General features: G+C 43.3%; 1 protein-coding gene across 4 annotated transcripts in view; it reads right to left on the bottom strand.

Moving 5' to 3' along the window:
• Positions 1-18,957, bottom strand: part of arhgef25a (Rho guanine nucleotide exchange factor (GEF) 25a) — a 47,518-nt gene extending 28,561 nt beyond the window's left edge. For 2 of the 4 annotated variants that reach the window (XM_074644377.1, XM_074644378.1), the window contains exons 1-2: positions 18,311-18,957; positions 17,176-17,314 (exon numbers count right to left, since the gene is read on the bottom strand). In XM_074644377.1, coding sequence (XP_074500478.1) covers positions 17,176-17,314; positions 18,311-18,406 — 235 coding nt within the window. In that variant the 5' untranslated portion in view covers positions 18,407-18,957. Of the gene's footprint in view, positions 1-5,708; positions 6,239-17,175; positions 17,315-18,310 lie in introns of those variants that run through there. The other 2 variants (XM_074644379.1, XM_074644380.1) reach the window with 1 other exon arrangement.
• Positions 18,958-20,460: the final 1,503 nt, after the last annotated feature.

The following is a 20,460-nucleotide window of genomic DNA, read 5'->3' as shown; positions in this document are numbered from 1 at the left end:
CAGTAGGCATGTTAAAAAAGATGTTCTGAATAGAAAGTGAACACGTTTTTTTTCCACTGTACTCAATCTCACTTCATTACAGCACGATTTAACAGAACATAAGAGGGAGGGAGTAAAACGAGAGTTTTAATAGAGTAAGAACAAAATGTCATAGACACCCCTAAAGACTGCAGACATAAAAAGAGCCATATGGGCTGAAAGTGGGGGTAGGATCGCAGGGGGAAGTGGCTCCTCTCCCCCTCCGCGCTGTAGGAGAATTCTTTCTAAACAAGGTATGGAATGCACTCCCGTGTTTCATAATTTGTTCCCTCATTCTTCTTCTCTGCACGTTTACAAACAGAGGCCCGAGGAAGAGGGGAAAGAAAGTGGGAGATGGAATAGGAGAGGGGCATGGGAGCCCTGGAAGTATGTCAGGGCAAGGGCACGTTTAGTAGAGCAAAAAGGAAAGGAGAGTGAACTGTGAAAAAAGGGAGATGGTGAAATGAAAAGGGGAGAAGACATAATTAATAACCGTCTGACTGGCTGTACGCCGACCAGTCAGACAGAGAGAGCTGGGAGAGAGGAACGAAGGGAAAAGGAGGAGGATGAGAGAAATGAGAATGCCCCGGGAATGATCTTAATGCTCCACTTGGTGTTCACATTCCAAGCCGGCCAATCACGCAACATTCAGCCCAAAATTTAGACCGTGTAATTCCTTCATACAGCTGGGAGACTGGGAGCACTGGTTTGCTCCAAGTATCCTCATCCTCTCTCTCACACCATTTCTCTCTCTCTGTTGAATGTGCGAGAGAGAAACAATATGGAGGAGATCAGTTGCACGGCAGAGAAGCGAGACAGGGAGTTGGTAGGGAGGGCAAGAGGAGATGACGAGGTGGAAGGTGGGCTCGGGTGCAAAGTTTAAAAATATCTCGGACTGCCGAACACAAGGCCCACAGCAGACCAGCAGCATACCTTCAATTTTCATCTATTTTTGTTGCTTTTTCCATAATGTCTGAGGTCTGCCTTATAAGCTGATGACAAAGACAGTTCTCCAGCTGAGACATAAAAAGACACGCCGGTTCTGTCGCGGCAATTTTCCCCTCACGTTTGCCAACAGGGCTGCTTTCTGTCAAAAGCACACTCGATGACTTGTTATCAAAATTATTTACGGGTCTCGGGGGGTCTCGGGGAAACCTGGGGATCAGATTCCTGCGTCTGAAAACAACCACACTGCTAAAGTGCCCTTGAGCAAGACACTGAACCCTTCCACCTGCAGGGGCTGTAACACATCACGCACTCTGACTGGTCTGGGAAGCAGGGGCGACGGGACAAAAATGATTTTACTACAGTGATCAAGTATTTTATTTTAACAAAATAACAGAGAAACTTTACAAAGTATGCGATTTAATATAGCTGAAACGATTAGTCGATTAATCAAAGAAATAATTGGCAGAATGATCAATAAAAAAGAAAACAGTTGTTAGTTGTAGCCCTAATTCAACAACTTCACAACATAATATTTATCACAGGTCTAACGTATTGGATTATATTGCAGATTATTTGGACCATGACTTGTAGATACAGTGTAGTTATAATTATGCAGTATGTTTCCAATGACGCATATACAATGAACTGACTATATGTATGTCTGTTTGCATGTGTGTGTCGATGCGGTGGACACACATGGACAAGCAATAGAGTGTGAGGCTGTTCCATTTAATGTTCCTTGAATTCTTTTTTTACACTTTTTCATGTATTTCTCTCTGTCTTTGCCATTCAACCATGTAAACATAGCTTATGTGTATGCGTGTGTGTCATTGCTGGGGGGGATCCTTGTCCTAACTCACTGCATGCATGAATCAACACTAGCCCCCAACACTCACCGATAAGCACACTCACAGATGCACAGGGAACACACATCGATGCACGTACAGAGCAGCCTTTTCCTTCCGTACAGGAACATAAAGGAAGCGAAAGATAAAGAGAGTGATATGAGTAAGGAGATAGATGTAGTTGTGGAGGGATAGAGATGGATGTTTATGGGTCCACAGATGGAAAAGTTGTTTTTAGTTGCTTGCTATGCCGCTGTTACATCTGCAGCCAAGTCATCTTTAACCTAAACTCCCAGACAGAGAGGTAAAGCTCCTTCATGTGTTTCAAATGCCTTTTAAAACTGTTGCAAATGTAAACCAATTTGAAAAGCATTTCAGAAGTGCATTGTCTAATTCAATTGTTCATATTTCATATAAGCTGCTTAAAAAGTCCATATTATAAATATATTTTCTATGACACATTCAGCTTATATGCTTTTTTTAGACCACATTTCACACACAGAAATACTGTGCTTACTCTAACACGGTCTAAAATGCATTTTCAAAGGCCCCCCGAAGAGTGAGTCGGCCTCGTTCAAGTGTGATCTTATACCCACATCCCTTCCATATCTTTCTTTTATTCTCTCTGTCTGTGGCAGATTTACCTCAGGGTGCATCCCAAATACCATTAGGTGTGTAGGAGGCTGTGCTGCAGTAAAGATGTGATGTAGAATTGATTGTGTAGACTGCAGTGGTATATCATGTTTAACATTACCATTTATGTATAAGGAAAACATTACCAGCATCATTGGGAGTGTACCTGCTTTTCATGTGAATTCCTTCCTTAGATATTAGATATTATCTGCTTTATTCCAACTTTCCCTTCACACATTGAAATCATTTCCCAAACCACAACCCTCCTACCAGATCTGAGTTGGTGAATCCACAGGTTGTATTTCCTCCCTCTGGCCTATGCAGTCAATTGACTGAAGACAATATCAAACTATGGCACACCATCTATTTTTGAATGGTTTGTCAACAGTATTTGCTGGGAAGCAGCCCTCACTAATGGCCCTCTGGCAGCCAATCTGCTAATGTGCCGTGCAGAGCAGCGCTAACATCAGAGCTAAAATGATGCATGCTTTTTCTCTTTCATTATACCCATCTCTCCACCTGTCCATCTCTCCGGGCTCCTCTATCATGCCGAGTACTGCTCAGATCAATAATCCCACCCCTTCCCCCCTGCACCCATGTTTATATATTGTCATATTTCCTCTGACTCTATGTTTCATGTCTTCTGGCACTTGTCAGTTGTGTAATAAACCTGCAACACACGCATTGCAACAACAAACCCCTACACACAATCACACATTACCATGCTGAGCTAAGGACTGTACTGTTTTCCTGTTTCATTACACATTGATTAAGAAGTGAAAAAAGATGTCAGGCAGTATAAGGCCACAGAAAGCCATTGATTCGCCTGTTTTTCTGACGCACTGCAGTCCCTTTTCTGCATACGATTGAATTGGCTCGAAGCAGGACTGATGGTCATTTAATCTGAGTGACAGCAGCTGAAATCACTTCAAGTTTAGTCCCTTATTGCTACATGTGAGCGTGTTGATCTGCGTGTGAATGGAGGCGTATACGCCAGATGCACATATGGTGTGGCATAATGGCATACTGCACTGTGTGTAATCACCCAGCGTACAAGTAAGTGCCATTATGCCTACGTAGGGAATGAATCACGCAGCACACTATCATTTCCTCTTGTGTCAGCGGAGTGGCCTTTTTAGTATCAATGAAACAGATGCATCGTAAACAGTTTAGTCTGATACAATAGACTAAGACAGCTTGTCACGGAGATGAAAATGACTAAAGAGGAAAGTCTTTGTTTGTTGTTGATGCTAGAGTCACATTAGAAATCTGGCAACTCTCACCAAATCATTATTTAGTACTCTGAGCCTGATTATCTCAGCCTGGAGAACACAGTCAGCTAGTGGTTTATTATAAAACAAAGCTCCCCTACAGTCAAACACGGACATTATTTGATCCTGTGACATGCTTGGTATGCAAGAACATTGTCTTGGGACTGCCAAAAGTGTTGAGGCTAGTGAGGTCAGACCTGTATTGTTCTGTGTTTTTCCTGTAAACACCACAACAGAAACAACGGGGTCCTCCAGAAGGACACAGTACATGAGTTTGAAAAGTCAAATATATCAGATAAAAAGTCAGAGAAGAGACAGACTTTTAAAGAGATCAGATAAAAAGAAGAAGTGCACCACAGCCGACCCTTTTCCCACCGACATTGTGTTAATTATAGAAACTGCTTTAAAGTATTGGTGAGGAGTTTATGTGAGCTCCTAGTGGGACCAAACCAGTGGCAGAAACATAGAAATGTACTTTACATGCTCTGTGAAGAGGTTTTATGGAGCACACATTAATAGTTAAGTTACTCTAAGAGACTACTGTAGTTTTATAATGTGGTTTCTCCAGAGGGGGTAGAACGCCCATACTAGATTGTAAAATGAGATCAAGAGGTTTTCTGCATCTGACTGTAAAATTAAAAACATCTCATCTTGTCATGTTGGACCAAAAACAGCCTCCTGTTATATAACATCTAAAGACTATTGGATTATTGGAACAATGCTCTAGCTGTATATGATTATTGAGATTTCTTTTAATAGCCTGAAATGTCTCATTCTTCCAATCCCCCCACATGTTTAGACATCATGATCTAAGCGTGTGTGTATTTGCTATGATAACAAGGTGGGGAGCTGCTGCAGGCTATGGAAAGGGAGAATATCCATTTCATAAGAGATTAAAACTGAAGGAATCTGAGGTATGTGTCCAACAACGCTGGCCAATAATATGAAAGCCTACTTCATGTGCAGAGCCTCAGCGGGTAGGGTCCACTGTTTATCCCTTTGATGTAGGCTTGTAAAAAGGTAACAAACGCGCAGCGTGGCAGCGTAAACTCATACGGTGCTATTAGTCACTGTTGTTGTTTTAACTTCCGAGCCACTGTGACAAGAGGTCATGTGTCCGCCCGAGACAGAGGACAGTGAGAAAAGATTTGATTTCTGTTACAGTGAGTCCTGAGTTTTGTATGAACTCTAAAAATGCGGCACCAGCCTTGTTGTTATTACATATCACGCCACCCGCTGCTTTAACTCAACCACACTATTCTAATGGGCTGCTGCTATTGCTGCTGCACTTCATTACAACCAACAGCAGAGTTGGAGAGAGAGAAAGAGAGAGAGAGAGAGAGGGGGAGAGATTACCGCTGTTTTGTTCAGCTCTCCCTGTTTGGGGTAGAGTGATGTTTCAGCTCAGCCCCCCTGTGTGTTTCATCCATCCACGTGCTGCACATACCTGACTGACACACACTCATCATGATGACTTTCCAAATCCCCCCGCTCCCTACACACACACACACACACTCTCTCTCTCCTCTATTTTTAATGGAAGAATGTGTGATGCATGTCCTCTTTCCTCTTCCTCACTGTGTAGTCATCTGTAGGAAGCACTTTTGTTTTGTTCGCCTGCTCTGATGTGTATGTGACACACACATCTGTTGCTTTAGCTGGAGGCGGAGAGAGAGAGAGAGAGGAGAGGAGAGGATTGAAGCTTACACTTAAGCCATTAGCATACGCTCGCAGGAATGGAGGGAGAGATAAGGGAGAGGTGGGTGGACATGTAAGAAAATGTGGAGGAAAAGGAGAGCGAGTGAATGTAGAGGTATTAAATGAGAGGAGAGGAGAGGAGTTGTTGATTCAGTTCAGTACGATCAACAAAAACACACACACTCACACACAAAGAAAACAGACTCTCAAACGCTTTTTTAAAGTACAGCATCAACCTCAAGGGAACTGAGGCTGATGAAAATCAAAAAACAATTTTTAAGTGTGTGACACTGACCTCTGACTCGGGCATAGCAGCAGCCACACTTGGCCAGGACTTTACGGAACAAGTGTTGGCAGCCACAGCCTCGGTAGTGGCGATGGTGATGGTGACCCCCTTTCATGCTGTTGAACCATGAGCGGAGGTGGGCATGGCCCGGCACTCTCTCTCTCACCCCCGTCTCTTTCTCAAGTCTTCCTCTCTCACCCTCACACAAGTAGAGGTTTACTCCTCAAAGTATAAATCCCCCAAAAGGTGTCAGTTGATCGTCCTCCTCCTCCTCAGTTGACTGCAGACTGACTTAAAGCCCATGCACATCCAGACCGAGAAGAAGAGAGAGTCCACAAAAGCAGCGGCCAAGAAGAAATCCACACTCACAGGGCTTTACAGATGGTGATAAACAGCCAAAGAAACATTCCAGCAAGCTTATCGTTGCATTGAATGTGCTCCCCTTCCCTCTGTCTCTCTTTTTCCCTCTGTTTTCTTGTTGGTGCTGAGCTCTCGCCTCTGTGAACTGCCTGGTCAAATGACAGACTAGTAGGAGACTGCTTCAGAGAGAGAGAGAGAGAGAGAGAGAGAGAGAGAGTACGGGGAGGGGTGAGAAGGGTGGAGTCTGCAGCTCTAGTTGCTGGCTATTCCAGGATAAGGTTCCCACTCCCCTTATTTTCTCTCTTCCTGTCTTCTGTTTCTCTGCTCTCAGCTGTTTTTTCCTCTGCTCCCTTCTGTTTCCTCGCTAGTCTGCTGTCCCCAACTACGACACCAGACGAAAAGCCATGCGCTCTAGTGGATATCTATCTCTCCTGGAAATAGTATCTAACGCCAACGTCTATAATGATACATAATGCTATTTACAGAGGAGAGACCATGTTGGGTTGAAGGTGTCATGTATTTCCCAGTAAGGAGACATCAGTGGCCCTGTTCAGACCTGGTTTTAACATGCGTCCTGAGTGGTCCACCACCACCACCACCAACAACCCCACCGTCGTTTTGTTTTTTTTAAAGAAATAAAACTCATTTAGTTCATTTTTTCGCGTAGCAGCGTTACGTTATCAATACATAGTCGGACAACGGACACTACAAACTGAAAGTGTCTGCTCCGTATGGAGTCTCAGCACAGAGTAGCAGGAGTCAGATTTGACACATACGGGACGAGAGAGAGTTGACAGCTCTACACACAGCCACCTGACGTTAAAGGTCAAAGTAAACACGCTACACATATTGACAATCATCTTTTCTTGTAAAATGTCTGGTGTGATCAGTAACACCGGTGTTGTCACAAGTTTATTAACCGGTGAGAAAATTTCCTCACCGTCACAACCTTAGTGTGTAAACACACTCAAGACACATTGGGATACGATGACTCAGACCACATATGGCCACATTCTTTTAGCAGTGTGTACGCGAATGTGTCCTGGACCACATCCTCGGCTTAAATGATGTATGTACTCATACGCGCGCCAACGGCAGCTTTTTAAAGTGTGACAACAGGCCAACAAGAAGAGAACAACAAAAGACCAACAACACGCAAAATGGATTCTTGTGGATGTAATACAAAAGAAACACGCTGTATGATTTCCATTTGGGTCAGTACAACGGAAACTGGATGATTCATATAGCAACCGGGTGATTTACGAGGAGATTGTGAAGAACATGGAGGGGAATGGTTAAAGTCAAGCATGGCAGCACTGCCAACGTAAAATCAAACACCTGAAGAATGCTTTCAGAAAAGCCACGAATCCAAACAACTCCCGGTGAAGGAGACGTTTTGGACTCCGAGCTCGATTACACCCGAGAAGAACCTCTTTTCAACTCCACGATTGACGCCAGAATAGATGCAGCAGCCACGTTGCGCAGCACTACGAGCGCTGAAAGCCAGAGTGACGACGGCCATAGCGATGGAATGTAACATTAACTGGTTTGAGAAACAAACTTGAACTGCATTAAAATGCATTCAACAATCTGACCCCAGTCCTACATGAATGTGGTTGTTTTCAAGCTATCCTTTACGTTAGCAGCTGAGGCTATAACTAATGCAATCTAATAGAAATGGAACATAACAATCAGGAAGGGGGTTTATTGCAGGACTGTTATGTCTAAGAAACTGAACATTACATCTCTAGTTTAAGAGACACAGTCAGAATCAACAGCTCTCTAAATTAGTTTAAATAAACACAGATTATTATAATCCTAATGAAACGAAGATTTATTGCAGGACTGATTTAGACTGTATTAGATGGTGTCATCACCAGCGTCTGTAAGTGTGTTACACAGACAAGTTTAAAGAGTGTGTGTTCACTTCATGGGTCATAAAGAGGTTCCTGACTTAGACAGCTCCATATTGACTTCTGTATTCAGTTATGATCATGGGGCCAGCATAGCCAGCGTTTTTTTTCTTTTTGTTTCCATGGAGCGAGCAGGCGGTCTCGTATTTCACAATGCTGGCATGTTGGCACGCTTACTGTGTGTGTGTAACACAAGTCATTTAGCCTGACAATTCATTACAGTACATAGTGGGGCAGTCTAACCAAAGAAACCTATAGACTAAGGAAATCCCAGGTTTACTGGAGAGATTGAACTGATATCAATCTTCTGAATGAGTGATCATCTATAGGTGTGGGCGATACAGATAAAATCTTCAATCACGGTATATAATTTCATACCGCAATATTAACACACAGAAACCCGCTGTCTGATTTCCATTTGGGCCGAAGAGTCGGTACAACGGAAACTGGATGATTAATATCGCAACCGGGCGATTAATGAGGAGATTTCAAAGAAGATGGAGGGAATGGTGACAGTCGAGCTTGGCAGTAATGCCAACATAAAATCGATATGAATATATATCGTGATAGTCAATTTTATTCAAATTTAGTTTTTAAAACTAGAATTACCGCCTCGCGGTTGTATGCCTCCACCAACCAGTCAAGTTGCATTTTACTTCCATGTTCGAAATGTCATCACTTATTTTAATCCTGTTAGACATTTGTGTGAAATTGGCAAAATTAGCATATGAATTCCACATGTTTTGTGAGGTCAGTGATGTTGACCTTTGACCACCAAAATCGAATTAGTTCATCCTTGAGTCCAAGTGGATGTTTGTGCCAAATTTGAAGTATTTCCCTACAGGCGTTCCTGAGATATTGCGTTCACAAGAATGACAGTTGAACAACCCGAAAACAAAATGCCTTGTATGGTCAATGGTATACCAGTATAGAAAAATCTGACAAATTTCTCATGCTATATATCATAATATCAACTGTAAACTTATCAAATACAATAATAAGCATATGTTTTAAAGAAATTTCATCCATCAGTGCCGGACGTCCACTGTAGGACTTGCCGTTTCTTGATTTTACTCTCTTGCATCTGTGAGCAGGTGTGTCTGAGATTGAATGAATGCTCAGATTGTCAGACAGTGCGTTCATGGACACTGGTGATATGAGTGTGCATCTGCTATGGAGGGGTTGTGTGACTCAAGGTGAAAACACAGCACTGACTGTATCTGTTCCCACACACACAATCATCATCATGGTCCTGATTATGTTGAACCTGGAAGCTGATGACGGTGTGTAATTGCTAACATTAACACACCCTAAGTGTACCATATTTAGATGTGTGCTTTACATTAGAGCACATTAAACTCAATCAACACTACATTATAACTTATCAGCTTTCCTTCCAGAGTAAATCAGAGTCTGCGGACAGGTCAGTATAGTAAGTTTATCCGAGGAAACAACTCAAGACATAACCAACAGAAACAGAAAAACTAAAAAAGTTGGTGATGATGCCATTATGAAATGTGTTCTGACTGAGACCCAATCAATTATTGTCTGACCAACAAACAGCATGTTTTCGGCCTGAAGCCGCTGAGCTTATGACTCAGTATGTGATCTCATCTCACTTTTGCAGCCCTCATCACGCCATGCTCCTTTCACACGAGCAACAATCCGACAGCGTGGAAATCACCACCTGGTTACTGCAACAAAAACGAGCGCCCGCTCAGGTTCCTCTTCGGGGGCATCGACAGGAAACAAGAGAAGGCTGAGTATCGGCTGGCACTGAACCAACGAGCACGCATACACATGAGCATGCACATCCCTGAGGTGCACTGTCAAGTGCTTCAATGGTTGGCAGGGCTGTCTCTGCAGCATCCATCTCCCCACAGTGACAGGGTGGTGGCAGATTGCTGTCAGGATGTTTCTGTCATCTACAGGAGAGACAGTGAGAGCAAACAGAGAAGCCTGGCTGCCTCACCCATTAGCCACACAAGTAGAGTACACACACTCACAGTTGCATTAGACTTTACAGTCTCACCATCACTCACAAAGACACAGGTCAGACTAAAGACACTTTAACATGTAAAAGAAGAAAGTTGTTCACATGTGAGAGAAACCTCAGTGACAGATTATCTGTTCTCAGGTTCAGACGCTGTTTCCACATGCAGCACTCAGATACAGAGATCACAATCCTCTCCCTCCTCCCTCCATCTCTCCCTTTCTTTGCTTATAATGGATGCTCTAAGCGACTGTGATCGAAGGGGCAATTCACCAGAGGAGTATTGAACGCTGCTGCTGAATGTCTCCACTTGTCTGATGCCGATATGGCTGCCAAACATTGTCTAGACATAGGAGCGCAATTCAAAGGGGGTTGAGAAACAACGGATTTGACAGCAGAACAGAGAGTTTAAAAGAAACAAGACAAAACGTAGACACCGAGACAAGAATCCGAGGGCAAAGCATTGCAAATTGAGCGAACGCTGCCTGCGCTGTTCTACACAAACACCGACTACACAGCGGGGAGATAATGAAGAATACACTGCTCTTGAGACGCATTCAAAATTCATGAAGGATTCAAGGGAATTTTTTCATGTGCTCTTAAGTTTTAAGGATGCCAAAGTGTGTTTCTACAAGGCACCCAGTAGGGGGCATTTGTACTTGTTGCATAAGGTTGATAGGTTGGTTCACTCACTTGGCAGCAGTGCTGCTTCAACACACCACAAACATGAACATTTTTTGTTTTATTCTTTCATTGATCAATGTTAGTCTCCAATAACAGCAACACACATTTGGAATATAAAATATTTCACAGGTGAACACTCTGGCATTATTATAATACACAAAATGGCAAAATCTGACATGTGGTTGGCATATTGAATACTGCTTTTTGTGACTGAGAGTCTTATTTCTGTGCATCAGCCCTGACGTTCAACATCTACAGTATCACTGTTTCAATATGGAATGAACACGTGAACACCAAAATTGGCCCAGGAGACATGTACGAAGCCCTGAGTGTTAACAAAAATATGGAAAAAATGTTCCTTCCCTGGCTTGAAGAGGGGAGCGGGGGATGTGAGGTGAGGCGTGCATTAACACCCATTCATCTCTCCTTTTATCTCTGCTTTGCTCCCTCACTCTTTCCTTCTCTCTCTCCATCTCCCACACGAGACACACTAAAGATGATTCATCCGCACACGTATGCCTGTGCAGACGTGGAGATAGAGACCTGGACTGCTACAGTGATATAAAGGATGAATAAAATCCACACATGTACGTTCACACTGGACTGGATTTAAAGGCTTGTCTAAAAGATAAGCACGCTAGTAGATGGATGTGTGTGTTCAGCCAAACGGAGGGGAACGTATCGTCTTTCCACTCTGTGTGGGAGACAGTCAGTCCCATTTAGATTATGATTTATGAATGTAAATCAGCTCATATAAATGCACAAAATGACATTCCTGGAATACAGATATTGCAAACACAATACACCCTGCTGGAGAAAACTCGTTCATAATGTACAGTATTGATGCGCACGCACTTAAACTGCAGGAGGAACAGACAAATACACAGAATTGATATTACATAAGCATGCATACTAATAGCTACAGCAAGTCTCAGTTCAGCTGATATGCAGTTGCTTATTCGCAGTGTGTTCCCCAACCCCCCACTGACATTAGCCTCTCCTCACCCCATCAGCCAGCTGAAATCCTGCCAAAATATGCTCACTTAAGATTTTCCTTCCTCCCTCTTCCTTGCTTTTTCTCCCTTAGTTCCTCTCTCTTTTTCTTCTTCCCGTCATCTCTCAGCTGAGCGCCAATTAAGGCAAACTGGCATTCTGGACAAGCCGGTGTGAGGGGGAAGTATTTGGCTTTTGGCTGAAGTCCCATCACGGAGCAGAAGTCACAGAGTTACTGTCCTGTTCTGCCGGTCTGCAGAGAGCTGCTGTTTTTGTCCAATTAGACTAAACTACACCGCTGGCATGCACCAGGGAGACAGGCAGCTGGCTTGCTGTGTGTTTGTGTGCATGAATTTGTGTCTGCACTTTACCATTAGTACCACTCAGTACCTCCCACTGTTATACCTCAGCATGCAGTGCAGCAGGAGCTCTGCACTACACAGAAGGGAGGCACACCATGCACACGAGGAGACTTGTTTCTCAAAATATCCATGATACTCACGTACCACGCACAATTACGAGCATACACACCGAGACACACTTTGTACGTCGTTCACACAAACACATACTCATTACCAATCTTTCCCCATCCAGCTCCTCTTTTTCCAGCAAACCACAGTGATAGCACTTGTCAGAGTGTTCCTCCTCTACCTGACCCACAGCCTCCCTCCCTCCCTTTATCTCTCTGTGAACCTTGCTCTAGAAGCAGCAATGCTAGCACTGAGACTCTGGGACTGCTTCTGACTGTGTTCAAGGCTTAGGCCTGAGCTAAAACGCCACCCAAAGGAGAAAATGTTAATTAAACACAAGCAAATCCAGGGACCACACATGGAGTAGACACTGCTGCTTCATCTTTGATTAATAATTACTGAGACCAGAGGTTTTACAGGCAAGGGAAAGAGATTTTCTGCCGGAAAAAGAGATTTAGGGATTGTGTTTCTACGGTCTGAATTATGTTGCAAATCCTTCCATCTCTATATAAACTGATTTAATTGCAAATCAGTATTCACGATTTTTGTTGTGAGTGTACGTGGCACATTTGGGAGCATATTAATGTGTGTGGATACATGTATGTGTGCACATATGTGCACCTGTGAGACTGTGTTTATGTGTCTCCATCTGCCTCCTTCCTTCCCGGTCAGTCTGTGGTCTAAATGCCAGCTGTGCTGCAGAGCAGTGACCTGTGTGGTGTGTGCTGGCTAACCAATGCCTTCCAGCTAGCTAGCCCTGCCTGACCCACTTCGCTGAAACACAGCATGAACTTCTACACTTTATTTTAACCCAATTATTCATGTAGAAAGAACATGATTCACATGTTTCAGGGTTTTTTGGTACTGCTTCACCACACAGTCATACTACCAGGGTAGGCCACATAAGGCTTTGCTTATGATAGACTTATGGTCCTCACTTAAAGCAGCATCAATGACAGGGGTCGCTCGTAGTGATGAACCTGCAGAGAATTATCACTCAATTCTGCAGTTTCTCTCAGCTTTACAGCGAGGTTCAGCTCATGTCTGTTACCGCTCTCATAGTGTCGTTTTAGGGCACAGCATAACAGGCAGCTGTTTTCAGCGAAAGAGCTCTAAAAAGCCCACCTGTTCAGCACCAAGCAGCAGACAGACAGAGTTAGGCAAGCAGCTAAAGAGCTAGATATTTCCTCAAGAGTTGGTAGGGACCAGGAACAGGGCTAAAACAGAGTGGACATTGGATTTAATCTGCCAAACAACTCCAAATGAATGATAACGTTGCTCCGTAACTGCTGGATGTGTAAATAAGCAACTGTTGTTGCGTTCACAGCTTGCTTCCCCTGCCAAGTTGCCAAAAAGTCAGTTGTTGCCGGCTTAGCAGCAAACTTATGAACTTGATCAACATTCAAGGCAAAATGAATCCATGTGGAAAGAAGTCCACATATACGCAAGGCTGATGGTCATTGTTTCACAAGAAGACATTTCAGGTTCGGATCTATAGGTCAAAAGGTGCAGATAACAGAATCAGGACTGATCTGTTTCCAATGTTTACAACATCATTGCAAAACAGATATGGAATATGAAACTATCTTGAAACCACACAGGAACACAGACAGTCTTTGGAGGAGTTTTTCCAATACGTATGACAACATGGTCATGTCTAACAATTTAAAGGCACTCAAACCTGTCTACAGGATAAGGCCACGATAATGCGCAAGGCATTTAGCATGCGATAAGAACGCCTTTCTTGCTCTTGCTATATCATTTGTACGCCATGTAGTCTATACTGACTGCAAAGTAAATGCATCCGTGTAAATATGCTACGCTCAGAGCTAGTGACGAAGAATAAAAAGCACCTATGCATGCAGGTGGGGAGGTGGATGGGTCCAACAAAACACGACTTTCAAGCAGAAGATCGGTGTTGTTTTGTAAGTCACTTTAGTGACATTTGTCACGTTTTTTACTGACGTTCATGACGTATTTTCCGTACTTATGTTATGGTGTTTCCTTACCTATTTAACTTATTTTATTTACTTTATGAAAAGCCTAAAATGCATCTTCATGACACATGGAATGTTGTTGTAATGTTGTGCTATTTATACGCTTTCCCGTTAGGCCGGGATGGGCCCTCATACACATAGGAAACATTTATGCAGGTAGCTCTTTATAATATAATTATAATCATGACAACACAACATGATGCAGCTTCAGGTTGATCTCTGCCCATTTAAGGTCACACACACACAGTTCAGTCCCAGGGTCCTCTGGGATCAGCAGTCTTCCTTGGATGGCACAGTCTCCCAGCCTCTAACGAAACCTGATATGGACAAGGACATGCATTCACGTAGTTTACCTCGCATCTACTCATGAATATGGTGAATGATGCCCTTTAATTTGCACCCCAGTGAGGTGCCGAGTGCCACACTCAGTACATAGGCCTTCCAAACATAAATGTGTTTTCATAGACATCGCTTTTACTCAGGAGACAGAAAAAGGGGCTTACGACTTTTTAGGCACTTAAAGACTCAAATCCAATATTTCAGGATTTTATTTGTAGAAAAACAAGGTGTACAGAGTGTATTATGTAAGTGTTCCTCGTATTATGTTCTCATAAATGTTCATTGTTTCTAACAGAATACTGTATCATGTTTTCTATAAATAACACAATTCATTGGCATAACTTTTCCTCCACTAATAATAAGCATGTGTTGTGCACAAATGAGCTCATTCAAAGTTAAATAGAGACGTGTGTGTGTGTGTGTGTGTGTGTGTGTGTGTCTGTGTGTGTGTCTGTGTGTGTGTGTCTGCGGTTATGGGTCAAATACAATACTGTTATTTTTTCTGGATCAGTGCGGTTTCCTGTTGATGTGGCTTCGTGCATTTTACCTTGAAAACGACAACATCGTAAAAAGCACAGAGAGTTTGGACACGCATGGTCATCCATCACTGATCGGTGTTACGAAACAGAGACTGTAGACACATAATATTGTCTGGGGAGGGTGAGAGTATGAACTATGGGGCTGCTGGGAGTCTGAGGAGCCAAGAGACAGAGTTGAGAGAAATATGATCAGCAGCTCTGTGTACTTTGAGGGGGAGCCTGATTTAAAATACCACAGCTAAAGACATTGCTTTGAGGAAAAATAAAAGAAGATATACAGTACATACGGATTGGGGAACAAAAGGGAGAAGGTGATCAGAGGAAAATCTAAAGCCAAACTGTTTTAAGATTCACCACAAGGGCGGGGGGAGAGCAACGTAAGCTGGAATTGAGAAATGGGGGGGAAAGGATCTAAATTCGTGGAGGCTGGCACTGTCCTGTGATTCCTGGGAAGCCACTAGCAGGCATGTTGTGTCTAACATATAACAGATGGCCCTTATGGCCCCGTGAACCACGTCTTTAAAGAAAGCAGGGGCCTCTCCTCTTTTCCCTTCTCTCCCACTGACACAGCAAGGGATGGAAACAACACTGTGACCTCTGCCAGTCAAACCGTAGCTAAATGTAATCACATGTCGCACATGTTCTACATGTTTGAGGATAGACTTTAATAACCATAATGTAAATTAAATCAATCATAGGATTATATTTGATGTCCTCTGCACTGCAATCTCAGAGCTACAGGTTGATGATGATGGAGAAATAACATTGCAATAACTATCAATGATTCATATTGATACAATATGATATTTACTAAAGATTTCTGCATTGAACTGCATATGAAAAAGTCATTTGTAAAACTATTATTTTCAAAAACTTTAAAAATGAAATCTGTTCATTTAGACAATGAAACCTTTTTGTCATGGTTTGATTATACTGGGAGACGTTAAATTGAAAAAATACTTCTCGTCCAGCTCGACCCTAGGCTATACGACAACGTCTGTATCTTGTTGTTGTCGTTCAGATGTTTTTCTGCCTTGTGTTTCATTGATTTTTCCATCCAATTTCCCATCCGGAGGAAATTGGGCTATGCAAAAACAATTGAGCAAAGGAGCTTGTCTGGGAATGGAATAAACAATTCCCTTTCGGTCATCATCCTTCCACATGGCCCTGAATAATTCATTGACTTATTTTGCTTTTTCTGAGCGCTGAGTTGTACACTAAAATAATATTTGCCATATAACCTCAACAGCACACCCCATCGAAGTAAGACTATTACAGATAAGCATCGCTGACAACTTCCTCTGGCCTCACTCACACCCCTTCTGTACGCCATGTACTCTTCTGCACAACAGTTAGTGGTCCAGCCACATGGTACTCGCTACCAAACCCCCCATATATACACACACACACACTCCCTCTAACCCAAACCCAGATCCAGCTACAAAGATCCTTTTGTTCCATTCCACTCAGGGAAAATGGCGATGCACGCAACCCTTTCACAGCAAAATCCAAAGAAGGGCAACCAACAGCGTCGAGGCAGAAGGGGAAGGGAGTTCAGCCGAACATGTTTTCTTGCCCCATCTGGAAAGTGTTGCATGTGTATACACACAAGAACTCTCTCTCTCAAACGTACTTATGTATGGTACATTACAGCAAAGCAATTTACTGCTATCAGCGCTAATAGAGGATACAGAGGGTGGAGTTTAATAAGAGTTAACTACCAACACTCAGGTGACTCCAATCTGATACGTTCCCTGAAGTTATTACTGCCTAATGACCACCATCAGATATGGCAGATGGGACTCTTTGGGCCTGTTTTTATCCTGTATTCACATATGGCTAACATGCAAGAGCAGGCTGAGCTGAAACTGAAGGTCTGAGCAGCGGCTCACATGGCATCTTATAGATTCAAGATTGTTTATTTATGTCATGAATCTCATATGCCAACAGCAACACAGACTGCAGCAAGGAGTTTTTCATGAAAGTGATCGAGTGGCTGAGCAGGCTGTTTCAGACGCCACTGCACAGAAATCTGAGACGTCTAACACAAAGAATCAAAGTCTGGAAGTTTGTGTTTCGGTGAGTCTCTAAGCTGACTGGTTTGGTGAGGGACAATGTTTGGACTAGCATTGTGGGCTCGGGTCACAAAATGGTCTGTCACGCTCGGTGCAGCACTTTCAGGTCTTACCTGTTCTTTCTCCCCGCTCTGGGTTTTCTGTCGTAGTGACCTGCTGCTCCCACTCCAGCCCCTCTGGCTCCCACTGGCCCTGCACAGGCCCCTTCTCCTCCTCGCTTGATGGGAGGTCCGCCTCACCCCCCTCTGAGACCTAGACACACAGAGATGCCTTTGTCAGCGGTGGAGCTGTGCTCTCAAGGAGGAAGTGATGGTAAGATTGTACAGGGTGCTTATAGTCGCATAACCACAAAACATTATACCAGTGGCTGTGTTTTTCCACTATTCCCTGCATCTTTTTCATCCTTTTTTCTCCATTATACACGGAGCAAGAATGCAATAGGAATCGTTGAGGTCCAACTTCTGCCACAGAGCTTGGATAAGAACTGCTTCTCAGACAGCAGTTTCAATCTGTTTAAAAACCCAGCAGCACCAGAGGTAATAGGAGGCAGTTATCAGTCCTCTGCAGGGATGGAGGCAGATTATAATCGCTGTTGTGTTTTTTACCACTCTCCATCAGGGAGGAAATGATTTATCGAGATAAACATTTTTCAAAGAGAAAGCAGAGTTTCAAAGAGAAACCCATTTGGATCCTTTTGCAACACATCTCTGACCTCTGTATGTTTGAAATTGACATGTTGTAGTTCAATCAAGTTCATTAAATGCAACTTGTGTATGTCAGACACCATGTTGGTTTCGTAGATCTGCATTTGAAGAGGATGATGAGAGTAAAACACATTATACTTCAGGAAAATTGATCACCTGTAATGCAGACCCTTTTCTGTTTTAATGTCAGATAGGAAGAAAGAATGAATTTGCTGGATTGCAGTGGGGCGCTAGACCTGCATGAGTTTGTTTATAGTCAGATGGTTTAATTACCACTACTCTGCTTCCTGTTCCTCTGAATCATCCAAGATTCCTCCAAAGCACTGAACAGAGACAAGCAATCCTTCCATCCCTCTCTCTCTCTCCTCTCTCTGCATGCCTGGCTTGACCATTTTAGGTTTATGAGCAAGATATAGAGACAAGCTGGACGTCATACTCCGCGAGCCCTGAAAAACACCTCCATATGTGCTTTCTTTTTTTGACTTTGTGGCATTATGCTTTCATATAAACACCCAGTAAATACACAGACTGATCTACAACTCACCCACTGTTGATTGGGCATGGCCACGGAAGTAAGCATGTCAGCCATGGCTCCCAACATCTGGTCAGTGCGTCCCTGATTCTTCTGCAGAGCCTTCATTCTCCCCCAAACGGCAAACAGAAAACTGTCCTCAAGTTATTCTCCTCTGCTGTTGGGACCCTTTGTCTCTCTGGGTCCTGTCTCTCTCTTGTCCCCCTGTTTTCTGCTCCTTCAGCTCTTGTCTCACGGCGTACTGTGCCCCAGTTTGGAGCCGAGCCTCCGCAGCCAGCCTTGTTCTAGCCTGACACACAGGAAACCTCATGCATATGAATAATTGATCCTGGAAGAGGGGGGCATGTTTCTGTCTGGACAGGAGCTTCAGAGCTCTTCCCTCTTTGCCCTTATCTCACCTCAGCCAATTCAGACACAGGTGAGCTGGTTGGAGGTGTCTCTAACTCTGGATTAGTCCAATAAAAATATCCACCTTGTGCTCTCAATATAAGCTTCCCCTGGAAAATCAGATCAAAGATTTTCTTGGGCCTTCTTGAGCAGAGGAAGCTGTCCTCTTCTTTGCCATCCCTCTAAATGAGGAGTCTTGACAGTGTGGAAGTATTTCTCTGTGGAGGTTGGTCTTCTCCTGTCCTTCTGTCTGAATGCTGAAACGGTGACTTCAAGAGTGAGCCACACCACCCTCCCTGAAATCCTCCTTTCTTCTTCTTCATTGGCTATAGAGGATCACCACCCCCCTTCCCAAGACCTCTCCTCCTTCCATCATTCTCTCTTCTTTCATTTTTCCCTCCTCGTCTTTCACTACCTGGATTTTTTCCCCCCCAATCTCAAACTATCTCAATCTTTTCTATATCTCTTTCTTCTGGTCTTTCTTTGAACTATCCTGGCACCCTACAGTCTCTTCATCTTTGCCCAAGTCTCAGGCAGTGACACATGGATTGTGTGAACTCTTGAGCAGCAGGGCAGCCCCAAATAAGGTATGAATACACAGCCCATGAAGCTCAACTATTTAAGAGACTGTCACCGATTTTGCACACACACATTTTTACACAACTTCTTTAACTGCTGAAGTACTGATTAGACAAACTAGCAGTGTTTGTTTGTGGCTTTAGATTATGTCATTAAAAGTTGAAGGTTTGCAACATTGCTTAGATTGACAGATTGATCCTGCAGGCCATGTGCAGGGCCTGCATCATGGAAACACACACCATACATGATCAAACAGAATGAATCTGTGTTCATATAAACCGGTCACGTTACAATAACTTACCCCTAATGATCATGCTATCCTAATGTCAATGCCTATGATCGTTAGAGTTATTGAGAAGTTTCCCCGCTGTATTTCATAAAGCGTTCCTCCAAGAGAAACACGTAAATCACACTGCCTGCACTGAAGGTTTCACATTTTGACTTATCGCATCACAAAGCACAGTAATTGTGTGAATACCGGTACATTCACAAATACGAGACAAATGGGAATATGTAACTTGGCAATTTCTATTATTGATATGCACACTGTGACTGCACAGTTATGAACAAGAGTAAAAAGAAGAAGAGGAGGAGACAAGACAAGATGTCTACAGCCATGTTAGCAGCTCTAAGAGGCCGTGCTTAGGCAGAATGGTGCTTTGAGCTAAATAAGACAAGATAATATATACTTTGTCCCAAGGGGGAATTTTGTTTGGACAAGAGTTCTGCACACAGCTGCAATCAGCTTAAAACAATACACAGCCAATAAGGCATTAAAGTGGCAGTACGCAGTTTATTTTTGGCATCATTGGGCAAAAATTCCATAACCTTTCAGCATATTGTAATTCAAGTGTTCTGAGAGAAAACTAGACGTCTGCCTCTCCTCATGGCTCTGTCACAGGTCATTTCATTAAGAGAGCGTTCCTATTGGCTGTGCTCCGGTCATGTGACCAAAACTTTGCATTCCTTCAACAGATTTCACAATGGCTGCCGCGTCACATACTCTCATTTTACAGCTAAACCGTGCAATACAAAATGATTCTGAAAACATTTGAGGCGAGAAATAAGCATTAGTGTAACATAATATTGATTCATATTTGATCAGCACTGCCTAGTTTGACCATTTGGTCGGAGTTCGCGAGTGATTGACAGCCGGCTCTCATAGACAGCAGCTGGACAGCAGACCTCAGATCAGC

Source organism: Sebastes fasciatus, chromosome 8 (genome assembly GCF_043250625.1).
Source record: "Sebastes fasciatus isolate fSebFas1 chromosome 8, fSebFas1.pri, whole genome shotgun sequence".
Classification (NCBI taxonomy): domain Eukaryota; kingdom Metazoa; phylum Chordata; class Actinopteri; order Perciformes; family Sebastidae; genus Sebastes; species Sebastes fasciatus.
The sequence above is the reverse complement of the archived record's forward strand: the minus strand, read 5'-3'. Positions and strand labels throughout refer to the sequence as shown.